The sequence below is a fragment of the Cnephaeus nilssonii genome (genome assembly GCF_951640355.1).
Source record: "Cnephaeus nilssonii genome assembly, chromosome: 3".
Classification (NCBI taxonomy): domain Eukaryota; kingdom Metazoa; phylum Chordata; class Mammalia; order Chiroptera; family Vespertilionidae; genus Cnephaeus; species Cnephaeus nilssonii.
The window spans coordinates 8,482,807-8,509,994 of NC_137074.1; the positions used below are offsets into that span (position 1 = coordinate 8,482,807).

Genomic DNA, 27,188 nt, shown 5'->3' on the forward strand with positions numbered 1-27,188 from the left:
CCAGGGGCACCTTCCCTTAGGGGTCAAACCAGTGCCCTTTCTTAAAGCCACGAGGGCTGTTGCCCAAGTGGCCGTGGAGCGTCTTAGGTTCATTTCCAGCCATTTGTGCAGGAAGCACAGAGTCAGGCAGCAGCGCCAATGAGAGTAGTGGGCAGCAATTGATGCTGGAGAGAGGGGCTTTGAGACCCGAGGGTCTGTACTATAAGCCAGATGCGGGGATTGGAAATCTTATCCTTCCACTCTCTTTAAAATCAATGGGAAAAAATATCCTCCTGTGAGGATTAACCACAAAAAAATCCCTCACAAAAAAGCATTTCATGAAATCCAACATCATTCTTGATAGACTCTCTCAGCAATAAAAGGGAACTTCTAGCCTGAGAAAGCTAAACTAGAAAACACTGCAGCTAACACGGTCCATATGGGGAAGACTAAATGTGTTCCCAAGTTCAGGCATGTGTGAGTACACGTACATGTGCCTCCTTGCTCTATCCACGGGGAGCGCCTGGGAGAAGTGACACGCTCGCAGCAATGAGCACACCTGGTTCCAGACCTTGGTCTCTACCTGCCATCATCCACTGAAAGGGACCAGCGCTCCTTGGGGAAGTGGTTGATTCCAGGGAGGGGACAGGGGAAACCCAAGGTGAGCTGGCACCAGAATGTGGCAGGGAAGGTGGCATGCCAAAGGGGTCCAAGAGCCAAATGAAGACGCCCCCGATGGCCAAAGTGGGAATGATTTGAACAACAAAAATAGAAAATGATAATATTGCCATCCAACGCAATAAAATAAGTACCTTTTAGTCCATATTGAAATAAATAACAGAACAAATAAGCAAATGGAGGAGAAGGGACCACTCTTCCTTAGAGGAGAATTTTAGCTAGGAAATGGCGATGGATTGAGGAGGGGGAAAATCACCATGAGAACGCTGCAGTGGCTGGCTGCACGCAGTCCCCGACAAACAACGAAGCCATTGAGCAGAGGTTTCAGTAGAAACCGGATATTTTCAAAGTCTTAAAAAAAATCTCCCCCAATATGTATTAATTACAAAGGGGAAGATGGTCACCTTCCTAGAGATAAGACACATGGACAGCCTGCACCCTGCTTCACTGGATACATGCCTTCGGTGAGATTCTGCCCCCAAATATAGCAGCCCCAGACGAATTGTGAGAACACATCAGACAAACCCAACTTGAGGGACATTCTACGATCCACCCAACCCATGCTCCTCAGAAGTGTCTAGGTCATAAAGCACAAGGAAACGGAACAATTGTCCCAGGCAGGAGAAGGAGACTTGACAGGTGCCATGTGGGGTTAGGGGATGGAGGGAGGGCGTTTGTGGGCAACTGGTGACTCGAATACAGTCAGTCCTTTAGTGAACACCAGTGTAGTTTCTAAAATTTGGTAATTGATCTATGGCTATGTAAGATGGCGACACCAGAGGAAGCTGGGCACGGGGTATAGGTAAATTCTCTGTACTCTTTTTATGATTATCTGATAAAATAAACTTTAAGAAAATCATCCCAGGAGCTCAAGCCGTTTGTGGACAAGCAGAAGTCAGGTGCGTGCTGTCAAACCCTGTCCTTCACCTGCCGCAGACCCAAAGCCCCGAGAAAGGAGACCCGCTCAGCCTCTCCTTCCACCCTTGACCCTGGCATTGGGCCTGCTTCAGAGCAGGTGCTTGTGATGGGCTGAGTCGCATCCACAAATGTTGCCGCGCCCTCTCCCCCAGGACCTGCGAATGTGACCTTATTTGGCAATAGGGTCTTTGCAGATACAGTCAAGTTCAAATGAGGTCCTAATCCGATATGACTGATGGATGTCCTTATGAAAAGGGGAAATTTGGACAGAGGGGCACACAAGGACAAGGCCTTGTGAACATGGAGGCGGAGATCGGGGTGATGCTTCTCCAAGCCAAGGAACCCAAAGATGGCCAGCAACCATGAGAAGCTGTGGAGAACACGGGGGCAGGCGCTCCCTCACAGCCTCAGAACCAACGCGGCCAGCACCAGGACCTGGAACTTCTGGCCTCCAGACGGTGACAAAGTACTTTCTGCTGTGCCAGGCCCACTGTCCCCGGTGCTTTGTTATGGGGCCCCAGGACACTGATGCAGTATCTCATGCACGTGATGACTCACACTGTCTTTGTTTAGAAACAGATACACCTCCAACCACAAGGCACGACCTGGTTCCGCCTGAGGGCAGCAACCTCGGGGCTCCCCCGACCAGGGACCAGGGTCTAGCCGCCCACACACCTGGGCTCTGACTTGGCCCCCAGTGATCCCGCTAACACATCAAGACAAGATTTCTTCCCAGGACTATAAACAGGTAAACACACCCCACGCCAATGTAAAGAGTTTTGGGAGCTGAGCAATGACTCCTGAAATGAAAACATCTGCTGCTTATTCGCCAGGACCCACTCTCACTGTCAACAAGGAAGGGACGCGTGAGCCTGCTGCTGGGACAACATACACAGCCAGGGAGGGGCATAAAAGCTGGACGGCCGTCAGCATCTCACACATTCACTCACACGCTCAATCCTCCTTCAGCCCCACTGCCCACCATGGCCGCATCCACCCTGTCCGTCTGCTCCAGTGACCTGAGCTACAGCAGCCGTGCCTGCCTGCCCGGGTCCTGTGACTCTTGCACCGACTCCTCCTGGCAGGTGGACGACTGTCCAGAGAGCTGCTGTGAGCCCTCCTGCTGTGCCCCCACCTGCTGTGTCCCCAGCTGCTGCCAGCCCACCTGCTGTGTCCCCAGCTGCTGCCAGCCCTCCTGCTGTGTCCCCAGCTGCTGTGTCCCCAGCTGCTGCCAGCCCACCTGCTGCACCCCCAGCTGCTGTGTCCCCAGCTGCTGCCAGCCCTCCTGCTGTGTCCCCAGCTGCTGTGTCTCCAGCAGCTGTGCTCCAGCCCCGTGCTTGACCCTCATCTGCACCCCAGTGAGCTGCATGTCCAGCCCCTGCTGCCAGGCGTCCTGTGGATCCAGCCCCTGCCAACCAGCCTGCACCAGCTCCTGCACGCCCTCCTGCTGCCAGCAGTCTAGCTGCCAGCCCTCCTGCTGCACCTCCTCCCCCTGCCAGCAGGGCTGCAGTGTGCCTGTCTGCTGCAAACCGGTGTGCCGCAGGCCTATCTGTTCTAGGGCCACTCTCTGCCCAGCCCCCTCGAGCTGCTACAGACCCTCCTCCTGCCTCTCATCCTGCTACAGACCCTCCTCCTGCACCTCGTCCTGCTACAGGTCCTCCTCCTGCGTATCCCTCATCTGCCGCCCCGTGTGCAGGCCTGCCTGCTGCGTGCCTGTCTCCTCCTGCTGGGGCCCTGCCTCCTCCTGCCGGCCCAGCTGCTACCGCCCATCCTCCTGCGTGTCCTTGATCTGCCGCCCTGTGTGCTCCCGCCCAGCCTGCTGAGTCCCTGCCTTCGCCAGAAGTCCTGCTGCTGCCCGGGCACATCCCCCAGGGCCAGCCGGGCTCAGGTCCCACCGCACGACTGTGGCTCTCCCAGCCGCCCCTCCATCCAGTCCCAACCCATGTCAGGAGGCTGCCCCATCGGGAAGCTGATGCCACATCCTGAAATGCCCCAGCACTTAGACCTGGTGACTGCTGGTCCAGCCTGCTGCTGAGCGGGACAAGTAGAAGAACTAAAGGACCAGACTCGATGCAATGGCTCTTGAGGGGCTCCTAGGAAGTCCTCCAGGCAGTGCCCCCTCCATGTCTCCCACCCTCCCGAGGACCAGCTCAGCCTCCATCAGTCTCTGAGCCTGAGCCTTGTCTGGATGCACTTTAGCAAACTGGCCAATAAACACACCCTGAATTGAGCATGCGCTGATGTCCATGTGTCCTCATTGTCATTTCTCAGCGTCACTGCTCGTCTGCTTTCCCCTTGGCACGTGGCACTCTGCCATCCAGCAGGACCCTGTGGGTTTCCTGTGGCTCCCAGGTTTCCCAGCTGGGCGGCAGAGGGTGGGGCAGGCCTCACAGCCCTTGGGCCATTTGGGCCCATCTTGAGTTCATCCTTCACCCTGCTGTCCTATTGTCCACTGAATACTAGTAGTTCTTTTTCTTGATCTTATTTGGCGATGTCTCTACAGATGTATTTACCACGGGGTCTGTGCAAGCCACGGACCTGGGTGGAATGGGGGTTGGTGACATCTCTTACGGAGCCCAGAGCCCCCAAAAAGTTAGGCTGTGGTTTCTGATGTCTCTCCAGGACCCACTGTTAGGATCTCCAGGATCCATTCCTCCTTGGAGAATGTTGGCTGCATGGCCCAGTCCTTGAGGAAGTAGGTATGTCTCAGGTTGAGCTTGAATTTAGCTGGAGTATTTCCCAGCGAGGAAGCAGACAGACTCAACTCCAGAGCCAGGAAAGAACTTGAGGAGTTGAAGAGGGAAGCAAGGGATTGGATTAGAAGAGAAACAGAGTCCTCCCACCCTAAGTAATTAGAAAATGAGATGAAAGATATAAAAAGCCAGGCTTCAGACACTAAACAGCTGACAGTACAGGACTCAGGTCCCCAAGAGAAGGGAAACAAGGGAAGGGAGCCCTGTCATTTAATTTCCTAATTGGACAATTTTCTAGATATCCCTCTGTTAATGATTTCTGATTCTATTGTGGTCAAACAACATTCTCTGTATGATTTCAGTCCTATCCTATCTAATAAAGAGGGGGTATGCTAATTGACTCTGATGCCATCACAAAGATGGCGGTGCACACAGCCAATAAGGAGGGAATATGCTAAATGACTGCCCCGCCCTCAAAGATGGCAGTGCCCACAGCCACAAGATGGCAGTGTCCAGTCCCCTCATTCTCCCAGTCCCCTCAGCCCTCCAGCCGCCCAGGGCCGGCCCGAGGCGCAGGCAAGCCTCAGATGGTGGCTGCCCAGCCACCCAGGGCCACCGGAGGCTCAGGTAATCAGGGCCGACTGAGGCATGTGCTGCCGGCAGTGGCAGCAGCAGCGGTGTGATGGGGCGGCGCCTACCCCTGATCGCCTGGTCACCTCCTGCCCCTGAGGGCTCCCAGACTGTGAGAGGGGGCAGGCCAGGCTGAGGGTCCCCTGCTCCAGTGCATGAATTTTCATGCACCGGGCCTCTAGTTAAATATATTGAGGCAACCCTTGTGCACTGCTGGTGGGAATGCAGACTGGTGCAGCCACTGTGGAGAACAGCATGGAGTTTCCTCAAAAAACTAAAAATGGAACTCCCATTTGACCCAGTGATCCCACTTCTAGGAATATATCCCAAGAAACCAGAAATACTAATCAGAAAGGATATATGCACCCTTATGTTCATAGCAGCACAATTTATACTAAGATTTGGAAACAGCCTAAGTGCTCATCAGCAGATGAGTGGATTAAAAAACTGTGGTATATCTACACAATGGAATACTACGCTGCTGTAAAAAGGAACTCCTACCATTTGCAACAGCATGGATGGAGTTGGAGAACATTATGCTAAGCAAAATAAGTCAGTCAGAGAAAGATAAATATCACATGATCTCACTCATTTGTGGAATATAGTGAACAACATAAACGAATGAACAAAAACAGATCCAGAGACAGAGAAGCATCAATCAGATGCTCAAACCTCAGAAGGAAGGTAGGGGAGGGTGGGGGTAAAGGGGAAAGATCAACCAAAGGCTTGTATGCATGCTTATAAGCCTAACCAGTGGACACAGACACCAGGGGGGTGAGGGCATGAGTAGGGGTGGGGGGTAGGGGGAAAAGGGGAGATAAGGACACATATGTAATACCATAATAAATAAAGAGAAATAAATAAGTAAATAAATAAATACGTAAATAAATAATAAATATATTGAGGCTTGTTTAATTGCTCTGGCTCGCTGGCTGAGAGTTTCCAGACTACAGCACATGGAGGGGTCACAAATAGTGTGGTGGTTTTACAGAGTAGGAATCAGAGTTCATGGAGAATGAGGCAGCATTCAGCAGTATTATGGTTTTATTTTATTGAATTCCAGCATTCAATAAAATATCAGTAGACACATGAAGAAGAGAAAAATGTCACCCCTAACCAAGAGATAAAACAGTTTATAGGAACAAACCCACAGACAGAGTTGATGTAATTAGCAGACAAGGTAGTTAAAACAGCCACTATACATATGTTCAGGATTTAAAGAAAAACATGAACGTAATGGGGAGAGAAATGGAAGATACAAAAGAAAATTAAACAGAATTCCAAACATTGAAAAATATAACATTAACAATAAAAAATTAGAAGGACAAGTCTTAAAGTAGTTTAGATACCCCAAAAGAAAAGTATTTCTGAAGACACAGCCATAGAAATTATCCAAATCAGAGGACAGTGAGAAAAAAACCCACAAAACTTTACAGAGCCTCAGTGAACTGGGAAACAATATTAAGTGGTCTAATATAAACACATCTGGAGTATCTAAAAAAATAAATAAATAAAGGTGGGGGAGAGGGCAAAAGATATTTTAAGAGATAACAGCCAAAATTTTTTTTAATTTGATGAAATTGATAAATATACAGAAAACCTGAAAAACACTGTAAATTAACCTGACCTAATTGATATTTATACAAAATACAATATAAAAACATTCACCAAAATATATCATATGCTAGGCCATTAAACAAGTCTCAATATATTTAATAGGTATGAATCATACAGAGAATGTTGTTTGACCACAACAGGATCAGAAATCATTAACAAAAAGATACCTGGAAAATTGTCTAATATTAGAAAATTAAACAACAAATATCAAAATAATCCTTAAGTCAAAGAAGAAATCACAAGAAAGTTAAGAAATATTTTGAATAAAATGAAAATAAAGTAACACAGTGTATAGGGGAAATGTATAATTTTAATAATGTATATTTAAAAAGAAGTGAGGATTGAGATCAATTATTTAAGTTTATACCATAACAAGCTATAAAAAGAAGTACAAATTGAATCCAAAAATAAGTAGAGGGAAGGAAATAATTAAGAAGTGTAGAAATCTACCAAATAGAAAATGGACAGACAAGAGAGAAAAATCAATAAGCCAAATTTGTTTTTTTTAAAGATCAATAAAATTGATAGATTTTTGCTTTATCAGTCAAGTAAAAAGAGAAAAGAAATAAATTACTAATATCATGAATGAAAGAAGGCTTACAAGCACAGATTCTATTGACTAAAAGAATAGAAGGATGAAAGCAAACAACGTTATGCTGATACATTCAACAACTTAGATGAAATAGTCAAATAACTGGAACGATATAAATGATAAAAATCTAATACAAGATGAAATAGAAAACCTGGATATCCCTCTGTTAATTGAAGAAATTGAATTCATGATTAAAACCTTTCCCACAAAGAAGACATCAAGCCCAAATGCCTTGACTACTGAAAATCCTAAGGAAGAAATATACAAAAAAAAAAAGCTACTAAATTCAAGTGAATTTTGCAATGTTACAGGATACAAGGTCAATATACTAAAGCCAATTGTATTTTTACCTAATAACAATAAATAGTGAAAAATGAAAAAAATCTTACCATTAATTAAAACATTAAAAATTAAATAGGAGCCCTAGCCTGTTTGTCTCAGTGGATAGAGCAAACAGAAGGGTCCTGAGTTTGATTCCAGTCAAGGGCACATGCTGGGGTAGCGGGCTTGATCTCCAGTGGGAGGCTTGCAGGAGGCAGCCGATCAGTGATTCTCTCTCATCATTGATGTTTCTATCTCTCTCCCCCTCTCTAGATCTAGATTAGCCAACCAATTTGGAAAAAGAAAAACAGAATTGGAGGACTTACATTGCTTGATTTCAGCACTTAATTTAAAGCTACATTGATTAAGACAGTGTGTTATTAGCATAATAATAAACGTATTTATTATTGGTGTAATAATAAACATAGAAAAATAAAGTAGATGAGAAAGTGCAGAAATAGATCTTCCATATACACGGTTAATAGGTTTTTTGGCAAGGGTAACTCAGTGGAGAAAGAATAATCTTAACAAATGATGCTGGAACAACTCACAGTGTATTAAAAAATTAACTTGAAAAAAATTTAACTTGAAATGGATCATAGAACTAAGCATGAAAGTTAAAACTGTAAAATATTTAGAAGTAAGCATAGGACAAAATCTGTGTGACCTTAGGTTTGGGCAAAGATTTCTTAGCTAGAATCATTGAAGAAAACATGATCAATTTAATTCAATCAAAATTAAAGATGTCATAAAGCACTGTTAAGAAGATGAAAAGGCTAGTCACAGATTGATTTTCAATTTATGGATATGACACATGCCTGGTATCCAGACTATATAAATAACACTCACAATTTAGTAATAAGGACAAACAATCTTGATTTTGTACAAATGGGCAGAGGTTTGGAGCAGGCATTACACTGAGGAAGACATACAAATGGCAAACAAGTACATGAGATCATCGCCATCACTAGTCATCAGGGAAATAAAAATACCACTACCCACACTGCACCCACCATGCGACCAGCAATGCCGCCCCGAGGCATTTCCCCAAGAGAAATGCAAACACGCTGAGTGCAGGTGTTCACAGCGGCTTCATTCAGAATCACCATAACCTGGAGAGAACCCAAATATACTTCAACAGGTGAATGGGTAAACTGTGGTATATCCATTCAATGAAGCTCGACTCAGCCATTAAAAAGGAATTAACTGCGGTTATATACGACAACAGAGACAAGTAAGTGGAGCCAGACACTGAGGGCTCACACTGCACGATTCCTTCCCTGTGGCCTGTCTTTAGTGAGACAGTGGCTCAGGGCTGGCTGGGCTCTGGGTGGAGAGTGGTGGATTGGGAAGGAATGCAAGGAACCTTTGGCCTGAAGCAAATGTTCTACATCTCTCTCTTTTTTGTTTTTGTTAATCCTCATCTGAGGATATTTCCCCATTGATTTTTAGAGAGAGTGGAAAGAAGAGAGAGAGAGAGAGAGACACACACACACACAGAGAAACATCAATGTGAGAGAGACACAGTTGGTTGCCTTCACACCTGTGGGCATAGAGCCCTTGACCAGAATCGAACTCTGGTACATGCCCTTGACCAGAATTGAACTTGGGACCCTTCAGTCCCCAGGCCAATGCTCTTTCCACTGAACCAAAGTGGCCAGGGCTCTAAATCTTGACATAGGTGGAGGCAACAGGATAGCGACCTTTTGAAAAACTCATCAAACTGTACAATTAAATTGCGTGCATTTGATTACATGTAAATTGTATCTCAACAAAGCCGGTTTTAAGCAGGAGTGGGTGAAAAACTGGTCAGCAGGAGAAGAGGGAGGTTTGGGCGTGCAATGTGCAGCAGGCAGGGCATGGTGTGGGGTGGGAGGTGGCGGGGGTTCAGGGGAGGAGGCAGAGACTGCAGGGATATCAGGGGCTCCCTCCATGGGGTCTGGCCACATCACTGGCTGCAGGAAGAGTGAGGGGCTTACAAGCAGAGAGGCAGCACTTCGTCCACGTGCTAGGCCCAAGGGGGGCTGAACACTGTCGGATCCTTTCCGGGTTGGAGACAGTGATCCATTTCCTGCAGCAGTTCTGGCCACTGCCCCTAGGGGGTGAACTTGCTGGGGTATTTGCACATTGTCAACATGTGCCCTTGGGTGGTGTCAATGTCATCCTGACGTCAGAGTAGGCCGTTGCCCATGGCCCTTTGGTACGCTGAGGCCTGACAGGAGCGCTCAGGTCCCAGGGGAGCCCTGCATCGTGGCTCGGTGTCCCTCCCAGACGAAGCCAGGAGCTGCCAGAGGAGGCCCTCGGGGCACACACAGACATGGGACGCTGTAGGTCCTGCCACCCGCTCCTTCATATTTTGTTTCCACATCCGGTTGTTTACTCCTGTGAGCTCTCTCCCTCCATCAGTCTGTGCTAACAGTGCAGACCTGCAGGTAGATGACCAGGTGGCCCAGTCCACAGAGGTGTGCCGCCTGGAGCCCCAGGCCAGCTCCCTGATAAGGAACACTGAAGGGTGGGTTTGCCCAGGTGGACAGTGGGTGGAAATGGTCCAAAGGATTTGAGAACCCCTAGATGTGTCTGCAGGTGACCAGCCTCGGGTAAGCCTGGGGCAGGGGCCCCCCGGACACTGACATTCATCGGTGAGAGCAAGAGTCCCACCCGGTCACCTCGCCCAGAGCAGTTAGGACACTGCCCTTTGGGATCTCTCACTCATTTCTAGAAATACGTGAGGTGGGAGGAGACCAATGTCTGGTGAAAACCCTGTGTTCTCCCCTTCCCCGCCACCTCCATGAAATCAGATGAAGGAAGCGATCAGGTGATGAGGTGAGTTTATTGGGTTGACCAAGGAGGTGCTGACAGGCTGAGAGGAGAGATCAAGTGAATCGACAGAGAAACTTGAACGGAAGGACAGGTGACCCAGGGCAGGTGGAGACAGCTCCTGGGAGGCAAGAGCCCAGGAAGCAGTGAGGTTCAGGGCTCCTGGGAGCAGAGGTCAGCTCAGAACAGTGGAGTCTGGGGGACCCCATCCTGAGTTTGGGCAGCCATCTAACACAGGTCAGGACCAGACTGAGGGGTGGCTGGGAGGACCACAGTCACAAGGTAAGACCTGAGCCCAGCTGGCCCTGGGGGACATGCCTGCTCAGCAGCAGGATGTCTGGGCCGAGGTGCGGACTCAGCAGGCTGGGCGGGAGCACACGGGGCGGCAGAGCAGGGACATGCAGGAGGACGGGCGGCAGCAGCTGGGCTGGCAGGAGGAGGCGGGGCCGCAGCAGGAGGAGGCGGACACGCAGCAGGCAGGCCTGCACACGGGGCGGCAGATGAGGGACACGCAGGAGGAGGGTCTGCAGCAGGATGAGGTGCAGGAGGTGGGCTGGCAGCAGGAGGAGGTTGCGCAGGTGCCGGCCTCAGAGCAAATGGGCATGCAGCACACGGGCTTGCAGCAGACAGGTGTGCAGCAGGTGGGCTTGCAGCAGACAGGTGTGCAGCAGACAGGCGTGCAACAGACGGGCTTGCAGCAGACAGGTGTGCAACAGACGGGCTTACAGCAGACAGACACACAGCAGGCCTGCTGGCAGGGGCAGGAGGTGCAACAAGAGGGCTGGCAGCAGCTAGGGACACAGCAGGTGGGTTGGCAGCAGCTGGGGACACAGCAGGTGGGTTGGCAGCAGCTGGGGGCACAGCAGGTGGGTTGGCAGCAGCTGGGGACACAGCAGGTGGGTTGGCAGCAGCTGGGGGCACAGCAGGAGGGTTCACAGCAGCTCTCTGGACAGTCGTCCACCTGCCAGGAGGAGTCGGTGCAAGAGTCACAGGACCCGGGCAGGCAGACGCGGCTGTCGTAGCTCAGGTCGCCAGAGCAGACGGAGAGGGTGGATGCGGCCATGGTGAGGCGGTGGGGCTGGAGTGAACTGGGAGGAGGTGTGAGTGTGAGTGTGAGTGTGAGTGTGAGTGTGAATGTGTGTGGTGCCCAGGGCTGTTGGCTTTTATACCCTCCTGGCTCTGTGTCCCATTTCCGCTTCCCAGAGGCACAGCATGTTTGTTTGCCTGGGATGTTGTCCAGCTTGTAAATCTCCTAGATCGTTTAGCTCAGGAGCCTGCCCCGTTGTGTCCCCAGGGGAATAGGAGTGGGTGGCAGGTCCTAGTCTGGGTCCTCAGACAGGGGAGGGTGGGGTCTTGGCTCAGGCCATCTTGGATGTGCGGGGGCATCGTCCGGTCAGCTGCCAGGGCAGCCTCAGTGCCTGGCTCACTCTGTAGGCAGCTACACTAGGAAGAGTTTCCCTGTGGTTCTAACACCCCATCCCGTGGGGACGCAGGACTGTTGGCAACTTGTGTGGGAGGAACGGAGAGGCCGGGGCGTTGGGTGACTTCCAGGGCCACATGGGTGCGGCAGGACCCGGACCTCTTGGCCGGAGCTCAGGGGCATTTCTTATCACTAAAGCGCCTCTCTCCGAGGCCAGCTGTCCGCGTGTCCACGTTCTACCTGTCTGTGAGCTTGGGAGACCACAGGACTGTATTCTAGGGAAAATCGTGTGGGTCCCTTCCCCACAGGAAAATGACAGCTTCCTGGGTGCCTGGTTCCTATGCGTGACCCATAGGGAGCACCTTGGCTGAACCAGGGAAGCATCACAGCCCTGGTCTCCCTCTTGGGTGGCCTGCTCTGTGGGGAAGCCCGGCTTCTCCTCCAAGACAGCCCCCCACAGCCTTTACCCAGCCCTCTGCCGGTCGGATATCCCGCCTGCCTACTCCAGACAACCCACAGGGTCGCTAAGAAGCACAGGCCACAGAACACAAAAAAGATGCAAAATGTGGCCAAGAGAGTGTCTCCTTCACTCTGTCAGCACCCACATCCCCGCTCGGGAAGCAGCGACTTCCACTCCTTTATCTTCTCTGTTTCTTGTCTCTCCATCTGTGTGTCTGTGTGTGCTACACACACACATACACACACACACACTCTTACACATAGTCCATTCTCATTATTCGTAGTAGTTATGGTCTATGAAGTTGCCTTAAACACTGAATTAGCAAATGCTGAACCATGGCGCTGGGGGAAGTGCAGGGTTGGGACCCTGTGAGCCTCTGGGCACAGTATTTTCATCAGCCCATCAATACGTAGCCTTGTTTGATGTGTGCTTCTGGTTAAAGACTTCTTATTTAATTAATGTACATTTAATATACATCTTACGCAAAATTGGATTATAGTAGCCACCTGCATTCTCACTCTCGTGCGAACATGTATTTTCTCCGTGAAGCACAGCGCAGCCTTCTTGCACTTAGGACACCAGACAGCACTTCAGCTCCATGCTGTGGGCCATTTCAACCAGCAAAGTCACAAGCATAAAGCCCCCACATGTGGAAAATCACAGCCCCAAAGAGACCCTGGAAGGACACGTTTACAGACCGAGAGCTGACACAAGAGGCCGTGTTGCCTGTGCAGCCTCAGCCGGGAACTCAAATTTTTGGTCACCCTGCACAAGCCCACAAATGACCACACAGGCACCACAAGTGTTGATTTGGGGGTTACAAATGAATCGTAGTGAGTAGGTGAATTCACAAATAAGGAATCCCTGACTAATGAGGATTGACTGCATATCTCTATCATCTATCTATCTGGGTATAGATAAAGTCTGTGTATAAAATTTTAAAATACAAATTGTCTCATAGTTTACCCACTATGTGTTTGTTTGTTTTTTAAAAAAAACCCTTAATAATGTAGAGCTCCTTCCCTGTGAATACATGAAGACTTCTCTTCCTTGTTGATAGCTGCCTAGAATTCCTCATTGGTCTGGGTGCTTCTTTCCTTTTGCTGGTAACGAATTACCACAAGCTTACTGGCCTAAAACAATGCACGTGTCATCTCAGTCTCTGGGGTCATGCTGTACTGGGTTTCTTGTGGGTTCGCATCATGGGGTCTCATCTGGAGGCTCGACTGGGGAAGAAGTTGCTTCCCAGCTCATGTTCTCATCAGAATTCAGTTCTTTGCAGGTGGTCTGGCTGAGGGCCTCTGTTTCCTGGTGGCTGTAACTGGGATTGCTCTCATTTCTTGCCACAGGCCCTGTCCATGGGCAGTTCACATGGGACAGCTGGCTCCCACAGCCAGCACAGGACAGAGTCTCCTCCCAAGACCAGCATTACAGTCTTACACAATGTTACCACACACATCCCATCACCTATATGCCTGAAGCATGTCACAGGGGGTAGGGGCCACAAATGCATGATACCACTGTTTTATTCCAAACTTAAAATAGCCATTTCCACTCAGATTATTTTTGTCTCCTTTTCCTTCAATTATTGAGATAGGTGTATTAATGTCCCCAATTATGACTTTATCATTATCTATATCTACTTTAGTTCTGTCAATTTTTTATTTCTATGTTTTAGGCTATGTTACTAGGTACATACACATTTGGAATTGTTATAGCTTCCTGGTGGGTTGACCCTTTTAGCTCTATAAAATGTCTTTATCTCAAATAATGCTTCTTGCCTTAAAATCTATTTTTCCTGATATTAATAAGCCACACCAGCTTTCCAAAGTTGGTGTTTGCATGATGTATTCTTATCCATGTTTATACTTTTAATCTTTTGTAAACCACACACATACCTATTTATATCTACTCCCTGATTACATGTTTTCTATTTGCCCCAAAATGTTCTTTTTAATTATTTTCTGACTATTTTGAGTTAATTGAGCATTTTTATAATTCCTCTCCCTTTTTTTAATCCTCACCAAGGGTAAGCTTTTGTTGATTTTAGAGAGAGAGGAAAGGAGAGAGAAAGAGAAACATCGATGTAAGAGAGAAATACTGATCCATTGCCTCCTGCATATGCCCCGCTGGGGATCAGCTCAGCAATGCAGTTAAGTGCCCTGACCAGGAATCTAACCCGCAGCCTTCTGGTATACAGGCCCACGCTTCAACCAGCTGAGCCACCCAGCCAGGACCATTTCCCTTTTCTACTCATGATTAGTTACCCACGGTATTCACTGCCCTTTCAGTGGTGACCCAGAGATTGTAGTGTACATTCTCGGCTATTCAAGTACACATGGGTACTCTTGCCACTTTCAAAGCAATGCTGAGACCTCAGAACACTTTAACTGTTTACCCTTCTCACCCTGACTGTTAACACTGCTGTGCATTTTATTTTTCTACTAGAGGCCCGGTGCACGAAATTCGTGCACTGGGCGAGGGGGGGGGGGGTCCCTTAGCCCGGCCTGCACCCTCTTGCAGTCTGGGACCCCTCGGGGGATGTCTGACTGCCGACTTAGGCCAGATACCCTCAGGGATTGGGCCTAAGCCGGCAGTCGGACATCGCTCTTGCAGTCTGGGATCCCTCGCTCCTTACCACCCACCTGCTCACTGCTCCTTACTGCTCTGCTCACTGCTCCTTAGCGCTTCCACGGAGGCGGGAGAGGCTCCCGCCACTGCCACTGCACTCGCCAGCCATGAGCATAGCTTCCGGCTGAGTGACGCTCCCCCTGTGGGAGCGCACTGAGCACCAGGGGGCAGCTTCTGCATTGAGTGTCTGCCCCCCTGGTGGTCAGTGCGCATCATAGCAACCTGTCGTTCCGCCATTTGGTCGATTTGCATATTAGGATTTTATTATATAGGATTAACAATCAAGAAAATAAACAGGAACACAAGTAGTCCTCGTTTTCCATACAGAGGCCTTGCCGTGGTGGCGGTGCCTTCTGCAGGGAGGCGCACAGGGACCTCTGGCTCACACGCACAGCTCCCGCTGTCGGGTACATGCAGATGGCGTGGGAAGGCTGTGGACGGGCGCGGGGTCTGTGCCTCACTGAGTGGTCGGGCGGGTGACAGGGCTGTGCACCGCCCACCCAGGGACATGGAGGTGCCACTGCCAGACCATCCAACTTTACCAGCTTGCCACCTGGCCCAGGGGAGTGCCTGAACTGGAGGGCGTGCTGGGAGCCACAGTGAGAACTGCTCCAGCCTCCTGCCCTCTCTGGCCCAGGCCTCTCCAGCCAGGCGCTTGGGAATCCGTGGCACCCAAACGATCAGAATCCCTAAGTGTGCGCAGGACTCCCCAGGTGTCCAGAAGGGGCCGTTGGACTAGGAGAGATGGTTCTCTTGCGAGGCCAACTCAGACCCCGGGACATGCTATTTGCAGACACACACCCCTTCTACCTCAATGTTACGAACCAAAGGCAGCTTAGGGTGCATCAACAGCGTGCACAACATCCTAGGAGCTTTATCAGCGAGCAACAACTCACAGAACGAAAACACAAACCCGACACTAATGAGAGTGCTCTGTGTCCCAAACACAAACAAGGAAGAAGCCGTGCGAGCATCCTGCGGGGAAGCACAGCCAGAGAGGGTATAAAAGCCAACATCCCAGGAACCTTACACACTCACACTCACACTCACACTCACACCCTCCTCCTAGCTCACTTCAGCCCCACTGTCCCACCATGGCCGCATCCACCCTGTCCGTCTGCTCCAGCAACCTGAGCTATGGCAACCGCGCCTGCCTGCCCGGTTCCAGTGACTCTTGCAACGACTCCTCCTGGCAGGTGGACGACTGTCCAGAGAGCTGCTGTGAGCCCTCCTGCTGTGCCCCCACCTGCTGTCTCTCCAGCTGCTGCCAGCCCTCCTGCTGCACCTCCAGCTGCTGTGTCCCCACCTGCTGCCAGCCCTCCTGCTGCACCCCCAGCTGCTGCCAGCCCACCTGCTGCACCCCCAGCTGCTGCCAGCCCACCTGCTGTGCCCCCAGCTGCTGTGCCCTGGTCCCCACTCAGACCCTCATCTGCACCCCAGTGAGCTGCATGTCCAGCCCCTGCTGCCAGGTGACCTGTGGGTCCAGCCCCTGCCAGTCAACCTGCACCAGCTCCTGCACCAGCTCCTGCACGCCCTCATGCTGCCAGCAGTCTAGCTGCCAGCCCTCCTGCTGCACCTCCTCCCCCTGCCCGCAGACCTGCTGTGTGCCCGTCTGCTGCACACCCGTCTGCTGTAAGCCAGTCTGTTGTAGGCCTGTCTGCTGCAAGCCCCTGTGCTGTGTGCCCGTCTGCTCTGGGGCCTCCTCGTGCTGCCAGCCCACCCCCTGCACCTCATCCTGCTGCAGACCCTCCTCCTGCGTGTCCCTCATCTGCCGCCCCGTGTGCAGGCCTGCCTGCTGCGTACCCTCCTCCTCCTGCTGTGGCCCCGCCTCCTCCTGCCAGCCCAGCTGCTGCCGCCCGTCCTCCTGCATGTCCCTGCTCTGCCGCTCCGTGTGCTCCTGCCCAGCCTGCTGCGTCCCCACCTCGGCCCAGAAGTCCTGCTGCTGAGTGATCATCTTAAGGGCACCCAAACACTCAAGAGCTCACTGCCATCTGCACCCCAGGATTCTTTACTAAGAGCCAAGCCAGCTGCCAAGTCCCTTCACGGGTCCCCGCACTGGGCATTTGTGGTCGCCGGGCCACTGCTGTGCATTCCTCCCTCTGGAAACAGTTCACCCATTTCTCCACTGACTTCCCCCAAAGCAACGTGCCCTGCCACCCAGCCCGGGCTGGCAGTGACCCCAGCGAGGCCAGCTGGACTCTCCAGGCCTTGGGGGCTTGAGAGGAGTGAAGGGAGAGGAGCTCGCCACCTCCACCGTGTGGCTTAGCACCCCACTGCATCCCATGCCGGCTTCTTCTCTTCCTCCCCACCCCACCCCCATTCTGTGTACTGTCTGTCCCCTCCAATAAATTCCTTGCCTGATGCAGTGAACAGGATTCATTTCTGTTGTTTACAACAAAGACCCCTACCTGACATCCCCCAGATAGGGTGGGTCCCAAGTCATTCCCTGGGCCACCATGTTCCTGCCCCTCAGTGGTGACCTGGGAGCCCCCGTCACTCTGACCACATCTATGTCCAGGAGATGGACATACTTTCTGGACACAAAAGCTGAATAATCTGACAGCGGTGCCTGCCCTGGGGGAAGGGATACTCTTCAGGGGTGACTCAGGCTGTCCTCAGAGTCCCACTAAGAAGGACCTGCTCAGGAAGGGGTTCGTATAGCAGGTCCCCAGCACATGTGACTAGGGTGCCTGAGTGGGCCTAAACCGCCTGTGCTGACACCTGCTCTCCCTCTAAGAGCCTGGAATTTGGGGAAGTGCCGGGCAGAGAGGCCATGTGACCAGCCCCCGATAAAAACCCTGGGCCCTGATCTCTGACAAGGTCCCCGGTAGACATCTCACAGGTGCTGTTACGCTCCTTGTGGGCAGTTCAGTGCATCCTGCATGATCCACCGGGACAGGCCCTACAGCCGATGTCCCCAACTCCTCCCCCAGGAGCCTTTTCCTGCGCTGACTTAGCTCTGTGTACCAAGTCCTAAGAGTTCTAGAGAGTTGTCGAAACCGGGGGGCTGAGGACCCCAACACCCATTAGAATGAAAAAAAATGTTCAAGTCTGATAATAACAAACAGGCCTAGAGTGTAAACAGGTAGATTTTACAACATGTAAATCGCACTTAAGTAACATTGACTTGTTAAAAGAGTATGACCAGGAGGATGGAAAACACAGCCCCACACGGGACGAGAGATTCGTAATGCACAGACCCCCAGGGGTGCGCTGAGGCCGACTTGCCCAGCTCCTAAGAGCTGACCAGACACCTCTCTTCCCAGCTCAGTGTTCAGTAACACCACATTGGGAGCTATTGTGAGAATAGTTACACCATGGAAATTGGCAAACACCACAAATCGGGGATTTTTAGGTGTTTTTGTTTCACAGGCAGCCAGTTATTAAACATTTACCAGCAGACCCTGCACATAGACAACAAAGAACTCATATTCAGAATATATAATTTTCTACAAATCAAAAAGTACAATAACCCTATTTAACTAAAACAAGCAAATGGCTTGAACAAGCACCTGTAAGAAAAGATATTCAAATGTTCAGTGAGCAGCTTTACTCATCAAGGAACGCAAATTAATGCAACAAGACCATTCCCTCACACACTTTCCAAAATGAGTAAGATTTAAAAGGATCGACAATACCCCATTTTATACAGGATATACAGTCATTGGAATTCATAAAATTGACTAATGGGGAGGTACATTTCTTTAGAAACGTGTTGGGCAGTATATATTAAACTAAACTCATGCCTGTCGCGTGACCCAATAATTCTATTTGTCTCTGTACCCTGAAATTACTAAATATACTCATCAAAACCAAAATGTACAAGAATTTTTATAACAGCATTATTAATATTAGCCAAAATCTGAAAATAATGGAAATTTCCATCATTGACAAAGAGAATTTAAATAACATAAAGCAGCGTTTGAAATGTGATGGTTTACCTCAAAGGGAAAAAAAAAAAAAAAGAACTACTGATTCATGCAGCAACATGTGTTTATCATAGGCATTTTTTTATTTTCATTTTTTTTTTAGCAAAATGGGCCATAAGCAAAAGAGCAGACAGAATAGGCAGAACTAACCAAGGAGGAGAGAAGGCGGAACAGTGACTTCTCCTTAGGGGAGGTGGGTTAACTGAGAAACAGCACAGGAACATTTAAATTTCTGGAAATGTTGCACATCTTCAACCAATAGCCTAAGGGAAATTTTTTAATCCAGAAGACTATACTCATCTAAGTTATCCATCAGCTGCAAAGGCGGAACAAAGGCATTGTTAATTACGCTGTGCTCAAACGTTTCTCTCCAATGCACCCATTTTCAGAAAGTGTCTGCAGGGTGTGCTCCACCAAAACAAGGGCAAAAACCCAGGAAGGAAAACACACCCCATTCAGGAAGTCAGAGCTCTGTGAGTGGGGAGAGAGGAGGGAGTATCCAGAGACAACCGTGAACCGAGAAGCCCAGGGGACGCCTCTGCCCCGGTGGGAGGGACAGCCCACAGCCACAGAGGCCCGGGAGGGGCTTTCTGAATGAAGCTGACTGATCACCTGATACGTGTGAACCTCTTGAGCGGAGCTTGGGGACGATTTGATGACAGGTACACAGGAGAACAAGCAAACATACACAAGAAGCCACCGTTAACCCTAAGAAAGGAAAAACAAGCAAACACAAAACACCTATACATAAGGATGTTAACCCTGGTTCCACTATACAGACTTGGCTGTGAACAATACTCAGTGAAAATAATACGGGTCTGAACACAGATTTAACCAGTATTTGGGTCTGACTGCCTTCTGGGGCTGGGGAGAGAGGGATTTTCACGGGGCTGGTGGCAAACAAGAGAACATGCTTTCCTCCACAGAAATCAGCTCGTATCTAAAACGGAAAACTCAAGAAATAGCAGATTATGCACAGTATTCAGTGATTTTGAGATAAAAGGGGAGCTAAGAACAGGGTCTGGGACGGACACTGGGAGAGAAGCACACAGAGAAGAGCCATGGAGAGCCCACCGGGGTTTGGGGGTGGCACAGGCCAGGAGGCACTCCTCTTGGCCAAGGCCCCCTTGCCCCGGGGAGGAGGGTGTGGGACACATGTGCAGCATCTGCTGGTGCAAAGCACCCTGGGACTGGAACTCACGCTAAAGGTGCACAGAGGGGCTAGGCCTCACAGTCACACCCACAGTCACACCCACCTCCTGAGCCGTCCTTTAGGATCTCTGCGTCTCAGCACTTGCTTTCAGGACACAAACACTGCTCCAGTGACAGCCATCACCAGCCACACTCAGAAGTCTGGCATGGCAGATCCCTGCTGCTCCAGAACCTGTGTTATCGCCACACCCGCCCTGTCCGTCTGCTCCAGTGACCTGAGCTGTGACAGCCACGTCTGCACCCCCAGCACTTGCCTTGGCTCCTCCGGGCAGGTGGACAATTGCCAAGAGAGCTGTTGTGAGCCCCCTGCTGCACCCCCAGCTGCTGCCAGTCCACCAGCCACACCCCAGCTCCCTGTCTGACCTTTGTCTATGCCCCAGTGAGCTACATGTCTAGTCCCTGCTGCCAGGGGGCCTGTGGGCCCAGTGCCTGCCAATCAACCTGCACCAGCTCCTGCACACTCTCTTGCTGCCAGCAGTCTAGCTGCCAGCCCTCCTGCTGCACCTCCTCCCCCTGCCAGCTGGCCTGCTGTGTGCCCGTCTGCTGCACACCAGTCTGCTGAACACCTGTCTGCAGCAAGCCTGTGTGTATGTGCCTGTCTGCTTTGGGGCCACCCTCTGCCCAGTTCTTTCATGCTGCCAGCCCACTTACTGCTGCTCACCCTGCTGCAGACCCTCCTCCTGCGTGTCCCTCATCTGCCGCCCCGTGTGCAGGCCTGCCTGCTGCGTGCCCGCCTCCTCCTGCTGTGGCCCCGCCTCCTCCTGCCAGCCCAGCTGCTGCCGCCCGTCCTCCTGCATGTCCCTGCTCTGCCGCCCCGTGTGCTCCCGCCCGGCCTGCTGTGTCCCCACCTTGGCCCAGATGTCCTGCTGCTGAGCAGACTCCTCTCCAGGGCCAGCAGGTTCCAGGGAGTCTCCCTACTCTCCTGCACCTAGAAGCCCCTGGAAGCCCCTGACCTCCAGCTTCTGTGGCTCACCCTAGCTGGGTGTAGCTCAGCCCCACTTCCTCTAGCCCAGCCCAGGGGGGGGCCTGGAAGCCCACAAAGCTCCTCTCCTGGCCACGGCCCTGGGTGCCCTGGCTGCGCCGCACCACGCTTCCTGGCTCAAGGCCATCGCCCTCCTTTGGTCAGGGATGGGCCCTGTCTGACCCTGGTCCTGTGCAAAGCAGTGTCACTCAACCTCTGAGCACCAATAAAAACTCTGCTCCGCTCACTGGCCCTGCATGATGACTGCACACCTCTGGGGGTGGGCGGGACAGTGGTGAGGCCTGTGCCCTCGGCTGTCGTGATATCACCAGCTTAGGGAAATTTGAGGGGCTCTTGCACGTGACACCTGGAAGCTCATGTCCCCTTCATGCCGCCATTCGGCTGCTTGACCACCATCACAGGTCCTGCGGGGTCCTGGCTTTGTTCCGGGCCCAATCCTGTGGGCACCGCCTGGCCTAGCACCCAGACTGGCCTCTTGGGATGGCTGGGCACCCTGAATTCACACACGGTCACAGACACTGGGACACACACCCTGTGCCCCTGCACCGAGCTGGCTACTGAGACACAGAGGGCAGAGACCACACGCAGCCGGCAGAGCTCCACCTGCTGGGCTGGGCTGAGGGAGAGCAGGTGGGAAAGGGAAGATCCCGGGTGGGCGGCAACGGTGTGGAAAGCCCAGAACGCGTGGGAGCGAGTCCAAACCATGAAGTGGGAGGCAGATGTGAACACGTGTGTCCAGATGTGGCCAGATGCAGGTTCACACACGATTGAGCAAATCTGAGAACAGACTCCCAGAACTAGGACTGCAAAGCGTGCAGACACTGGTGATGTGAAGATCACCACACTGCCCACAAGGGGTTCTGGGTCCGAATAACAATAGCACAGATTGTCCTGGCTGGTGGCTCAGTTGGGTAAGCGTCGCTCCCTACACCAGAAGGTTGTGTGTTCAATTCCCCATCAGGGCACATACCTAGGTGCAGATTTGATCACCAGTTGGGGCACATACAGGAGGCAACCTATTGATGTTTCTCTCTCTCTCTTTCTCTTTCTCTCTCCCTCTCCTTATCTTCTTTCCTCTCTCTAAAAATCAATGAACGGCCGAAACCGGTTTGGCTCAGTGGATAGAGCGTCGGCCTGCGGACTCAAGGGTCCCGGGTTCGATTCCTGTCAAGGGCATGTACCTTGGTTGCGGGCACATCCCCAGTGGGGGGTGTGCAGGAGGCAGCTGATCGATGTTTCTCTCTCATCGATGTTTCTGGCTCTCTATCCCTCTCTCTTCCTCTATGTAAAAAATCAATAAAATATATTTTTAAAAAATCAATAAACGTGCCCTCAGGTGAGGATTAAAAATATATTTTTAAAATAGCACAGATTTGCAACATGGAGGTTCACATTCCTCTACCTTTGCCAGTTTGATAAGAAAAATATTTTTAAAAAATATTTTATCATGATTTATTTGCTGAGGTATACATCCTCCCAAAGTGTGGACACACCATTATCAATTCATGTACCGTACCAGATGGACAGGCATTTAAAGGCTCTCTAGTCTTGATTATTACAAACACCACTGGGAGGGGCCTCACATATGCCCATGTGCACTAGTGCACGTTTTCATGGCGCTTACATTCCTTGATGTGGCATTTCTAGGTCGGAATGTTTGCCAATTTTAAATTCTGGGAGATACTGACAAATGCCCTTCTAAAGACTTTTCAAAATTGTGCCCACTAAGATGTCAGAAAACAGAAAATAGGGAACTCTAAGCTCCCCTCCCCAAAACACTGCAAGGGGGGGTGGCGCTGGCAAAGCTGACAGAATGAGCTGTATCTAAACTCTGGAAAATGGTCAAAGGTTTAAAACAGACAAGGAAATGCTTTGTCAAGAGAAAAAGCAGGAGCAGCCACATGGAACTACTTTGCAGCGTGTTAGCCGTCCCTTGCACCACCCCATCCCCGCTCAGCAACAGTCTGACTCCAGCAGCCCGTGCTGTTCCCGGTGAGTCCTGGTGCTGGAGGGAGCACGGCAGACCTTGTCTTAAAGGAAGCGTGGTTGTTTGTTTTCACCTGCCTGGTGGCTTGTTGAAGGACTCACAGGGCTTGCCTCTATTTCTCCCAACTCAGAACTTCCTCAAGGCATAGAGGCATGTGCATGGGCAGTGTTTGTCAAATAAACAAGTTAAGGCACCCGAGGGAAGAATATCAGCTGTGGCAAACAGAAGACACCCCAGTAAGCCCAGAATGACCAGCTGGGGGATGGGATGCTTTCAAGAATAAGGTTTTCAAAGCTTCCACCAATTCCTGGGAGTCTAGAAGCTCCGAATGTACATATGAGGGGGTGTGTGCTCAGAAAAGACCTGAGAAGGCCTTAAATACTCACCTCTGACTGCACTTCAAGCTCTGAGAAAGCAGGAAGTGATGGTGAAGGCAGAATTGTCCAGCTGAGGGTTGAAGGCATGTTCCAACAGAGCCCAGCTAAAAAGACTGGGGGGAAATAAAACTGGGGGGATCCAGGTGTTCAAGGAACTATCTGTCAAATTACTATTTGACTACTAACAGAGACCACACATGACAAAGAGTACAGTCACTGCAAAATAGTTTAAAAGAGTTGCTAAACAAACAAACAAAAAGCCACAACAATCAGCAACAACAAACTATATGGAGGGAAGAGAATATGATGTCAATTATCTACACTAATAAAAGAGAAAGATGCAAATTGACCATACCTTTGCGACGCCCACCAGCCAATCAGGAGTGAGTATACAAATTAACCCAACAAAGATGGTGGGTTAATTTGCATACGCAGACGCCGAGTGGCCATGGGCAGGGCGGGACACTTGTGTCGTCGCCATGGTGACGACACAGGCATTCTGCATCGTGCCCAGCAGCTCCGGGACTCTGGGCAATGTGGGAAGGCGGAAAGGCGGCTCCAGGTCAGAGCAAAGGCAGAAAGGTGGCTCCGGACCAGAGCAAAGGTGGTGCCAGCAGCCAGGGGAAGGAAGGCCCATTCTTGCACGAATCTTCATGCATCGGGCCTCTAGTCTATATATATAAAAGCCTAAGTGACCAGCCAACCAACCAGTAGCTATGATACACACTGACCACCAGGGGGCAGACACTTAACGCAAGAGCAGAAACCACAGGCATGGAAACATGAAACAGACTGATGAATTTCAGAGGGAAGGGGGTAGAGAGGGTGGGAAGAGATTATACAAAGATTTTATATGCATACTAGAGGCCTGGTGCACAGATTTGTGCATTGGTGGGGTCCCTTGGCCTGGCCTGTGGGGATCGGGTCAAAACCGGCTCTCCAACATCCTCCAAGAGGTCCTGGATTGCAAGAGGGTGCAGGCCAGGCTGAGGGACCCCACTGGTGTCCCTCAACAAATCTGTGCACCAGGCCTCTAGTCACATTATAATATTCAAAATGTTTTCAAAAAAATTACAAGGCATGTAAAGTTCAGGAATTGAACTTACTAGACAAAGCCTTTATGACAACTTTATTAATATACTCTAAGAGTTAATGAAAACCATGGACAAAGAGTTAAGAGAAACCAAGAGAATTGTGTCTCACCAAATATAGTGTATCAATAAAGAGACAGAAATATAAAAAGGAACCAAATGAAAATTCAGAGTTGAAAAGTACAATAACTAAAATGAAAACTTCACTAGAGGGTCTGAATAGCACATTTGAACAGGCAGAAGAAAGAATTAGTGAGAGTGAAGATAGGTCAACTGAAATACTGTAGTCTGAGGAGCAGATAGAATAAATGAAATGAAGATAAATGAATAGAGATTAAGGCACCTGTGGGACACCATCAAGCACAACAACATATACGAAATGGAGTCCCAGAAAGATGAGGGAGAGAAAAGAGCAGAAAAAAATTGTAAGAAATAGTGGTCAAGCCCTGGCTGGATGGCTCAGTTGGTAGGAGCCTTGTCCCATGCACCAAAAGGTGCAGGTTCGACTCCCAATCAGGGCACATACTTAGGTTGCAGGTTTGATCCCTGCTCAGGGCATGTATGAGAGGCAATCAATCAATGTTTCTCTCTCATATCAATGTTTCTTTCTCTCCCTTCCTCTCTCTCTAAAAGTCAATAAAACTTGAGTGATGATTTAAAAAATAAATAAGTAATGGTCAAAAACTTCCCAAATTTGATGAAAAATAGGACTCTACATCCAAGAAGCTCAATAAACTCGGGCCAGGCCTGCTGGAAGTTGCCTCTCCTTGGAGAGAGGAGGTCCTTCCCTGTCCTCAGCCTCCTCACCCTCGCAGCCCTCAGCCCTCGGCTGACACCATGGAAGTTGACAGACCCACCCAGGAAGGCCTGTCCTCACATCGCCTTTCCCTCAGAACAGGCCAGGCCTGTTCAACTTCTTTTCCAGTCACAGGCCAGGCCTCCAGCCCAGGTGAGGGCACCAAAGGCTGAGCCCACAACGAGTGCGCCACAGGGCTCAGCTGCCACCAGGTGCCCTCCAGGTGGAAACCGAAGGGTCAGCCAAGGAGAAGCTGTGGCTTCCTTCCAGGTATCCCTGCAGGGGTCAGACTCAGGCCGGGGAAGCCAGCCCCGTCCAGGACAGGCAAACATGTATGATCTGAGAAGTACATCTCATGACAGAGGACTGACCATAATGAAGGTGCTCACAGTGTAAACACCAACAAGGAAGGCAGGGCGTGAGCCTCCTGCTGGGACAACACAGGCACCCAGGGAGGGGTATAAAAGCTGGACAGTTCCAGCACCTCCCACACTCACTCACCTTCACCCACTCTCACACCTCCTCCCAGCTCACCTCCAGCCCCACCGCCCCACCATGGCCGCATCTGCCCTGTCCGTCTGCTCCAGCAACCTGAGCTACGACAGCCGAGTCTGCCTGCCCGGTTCCAGTGACTCTTGCACCAGCTCCTCCTGGCAGGTGGACGACTGTCCAGAGAGCTGCTGTGAGCCCTCCTGCTGCACCCCCAGCTGCTGCCAGCCCACCTGCTGCACCCCCAGCTGCTGCCAGCCCACCTGCTGTGTCCCCAGCTGCTGCCAGCCCACCTGCTGCACCCCCAGCTGCTGTGCCCTGGTCCCCACCCAGACCCTCATCTGCACCCCAGTGAGCTGCATGTCCAGCCCCTGCTGCCAGGTGACCTGTGGGTCCAGCCCCTGCCAATCAGCCTGCACCAGCTCCTGCACCAGCTCCTGCACCAGCTCCTGCATGCCCTCATGCTGCCAGCAGTCTAGCTGCCAGCCCTCCTGCTGCACCTCCTCCCCCTGCCAGCAGGCCTGCTGTGTGCCCGTCTGCTGCACACCCGTCTGCTGCAAGCCCATCTGCTGTAAACCCCTGTGCTGCATGCCCGTCTGCTCTGGGGCCGCCCCCTGTTCAGCCTCCTCCTGCTGCCAACCCACCCCCTGCACCTCGTCCTGCTGCAGACCCTCCTCCTGCGTGTCCCTCATCTGCCGCCCCGTGTGCAGGCCTGCCTGCTGCGTGCCCACCTCCTCCTGCTGCGTGCCCGCCTCCTCCTGCTGGGGCCCCGCCTCCTCCTGCCAGCCCAGCTGCTGCCGCCCGTCCTCCTGCATGTCCCTGCTCTGCCGCCCCGTGTGCTCCCGCCCGGCCTGCTGTGTTCCCACCTCGGCCCAGAAGTCCTGCTGCTGAGCAGCTCCATCTTCTGCCTCTTGAGCTGCTCTTCTTGCTCCTGAGCACAGTTTTCCTCTCCCCGGAGCCCTGGAGCCCCTCTGCTGGCGCCAGGCCCTCCCCCGTCCTGTTGGTGGACCCACAGTCATTGCCTAATGCAGATTTGAACGTGCCCCCATCCCTTTTTGAGAAGAGATGACCCACAAATCCCTCACTGGTGGACTTGGGGCCCCAGGAGCCTCCTCTGCAGGACCGGTGGCGTGCTTTCCATGTGACAAAAGCCAGTTGTTAAATCAATAAAACGTTTGTGCCGGGAAATACGTGTTTGCTTTCTCCTCCCCTGCGCCCCCTGGGCCACTCCAAATCTGGGCTCTGGGTGCTCCGTCTGGCAGGAGCCGGACAATAAAGACATGCTCGCCAATCCAAGTTCAGAGCAGCTGGGCAACAAGATCTGAAAGGTTCGTCTCCCTTCCCGACCCAGCGGCCCACCCTCCCCGCAGTGGGCAGCCCTCCAAGGCTGGGCCCAGGAGGCAGGTGTGGGTGCTGGAGGCATGGACCCTGAGTAGATGTGGGCTCCTGCCCATGTCTGTACCCCTGCCTGTCCAGGTGAAGGGGGAGTTGGGAGCAGCAGACACCCTGTTGGTCAAGAGCTGTGTGACAGTGTGCCCTACAGGGGGACCACAACGGCCTGGGTCAGAC

General features: G+C 51.4%; 4 protein-coding genes across 4 annotated transcripts in view; 2 read left to right on the plus strand and 2 right to left on the minus strand.

Annotated features, from left to right (window-relative positions):
* The window catches only part of TSPEAR (thrombospondin type laminin G domain and EAR repeats), a 116,854-nt gene that overhangs the window by 58,559 nt on the left and 31,107 nt on the right, over positions 1–27,188 (minus strand). The gene's annotated exons all lie outside the window — the stretch shown is intronic.
* Positions 2,559–3,398, plus strand: LOC307097162 (uncharacterized protein; the record flags this gene model as incomplete). Its single annotated transcript, XM_079767163.1, has 2 exons — positions 2,559–2,790; positions 2,905–3,398. The coding sequence occupies 2 exons, from the start codon at positions 2,559–2,561 to the stop codon at positions 3,396–3,398; spliced, it is 726 nt and encodes a 241-aa protein (XP_079623289.1).
* On the minus strand, positions 10,601–11,372 carry LOC307097170 (uncharacterized protein; the record flags this gene model as incomplete). Its single annotated transcript, XM_079767171.1, has 1 exon — positions 10,601–11,372. The coding sequence occupies exon 1, from the start codon at positions 11,306–11,308 to the stop codon at positions 10,601–10,603; it is 708 nt and encodes a 235-aa protein (XP_079623297.1). The 5' UTR covers positions 11,309–11,372.
* Positions 15,851–26,510, plus strand: LOC307097163 (uncharacterized protein; the record flags this gene model as incomplete). Its single annotated transcript, XM_079767164.1, has 3 exons — positions 15,851–16,012; positions 16,178–16,428; positions 26,066–26,510. The coding sequence occupies 3 exons, from the start codon at positions 15,851–15,853 to the stop codon at positions 26,508–26,510; spliced, it is 858 nt and encodes a 285-aa protein (XP_079623290.1).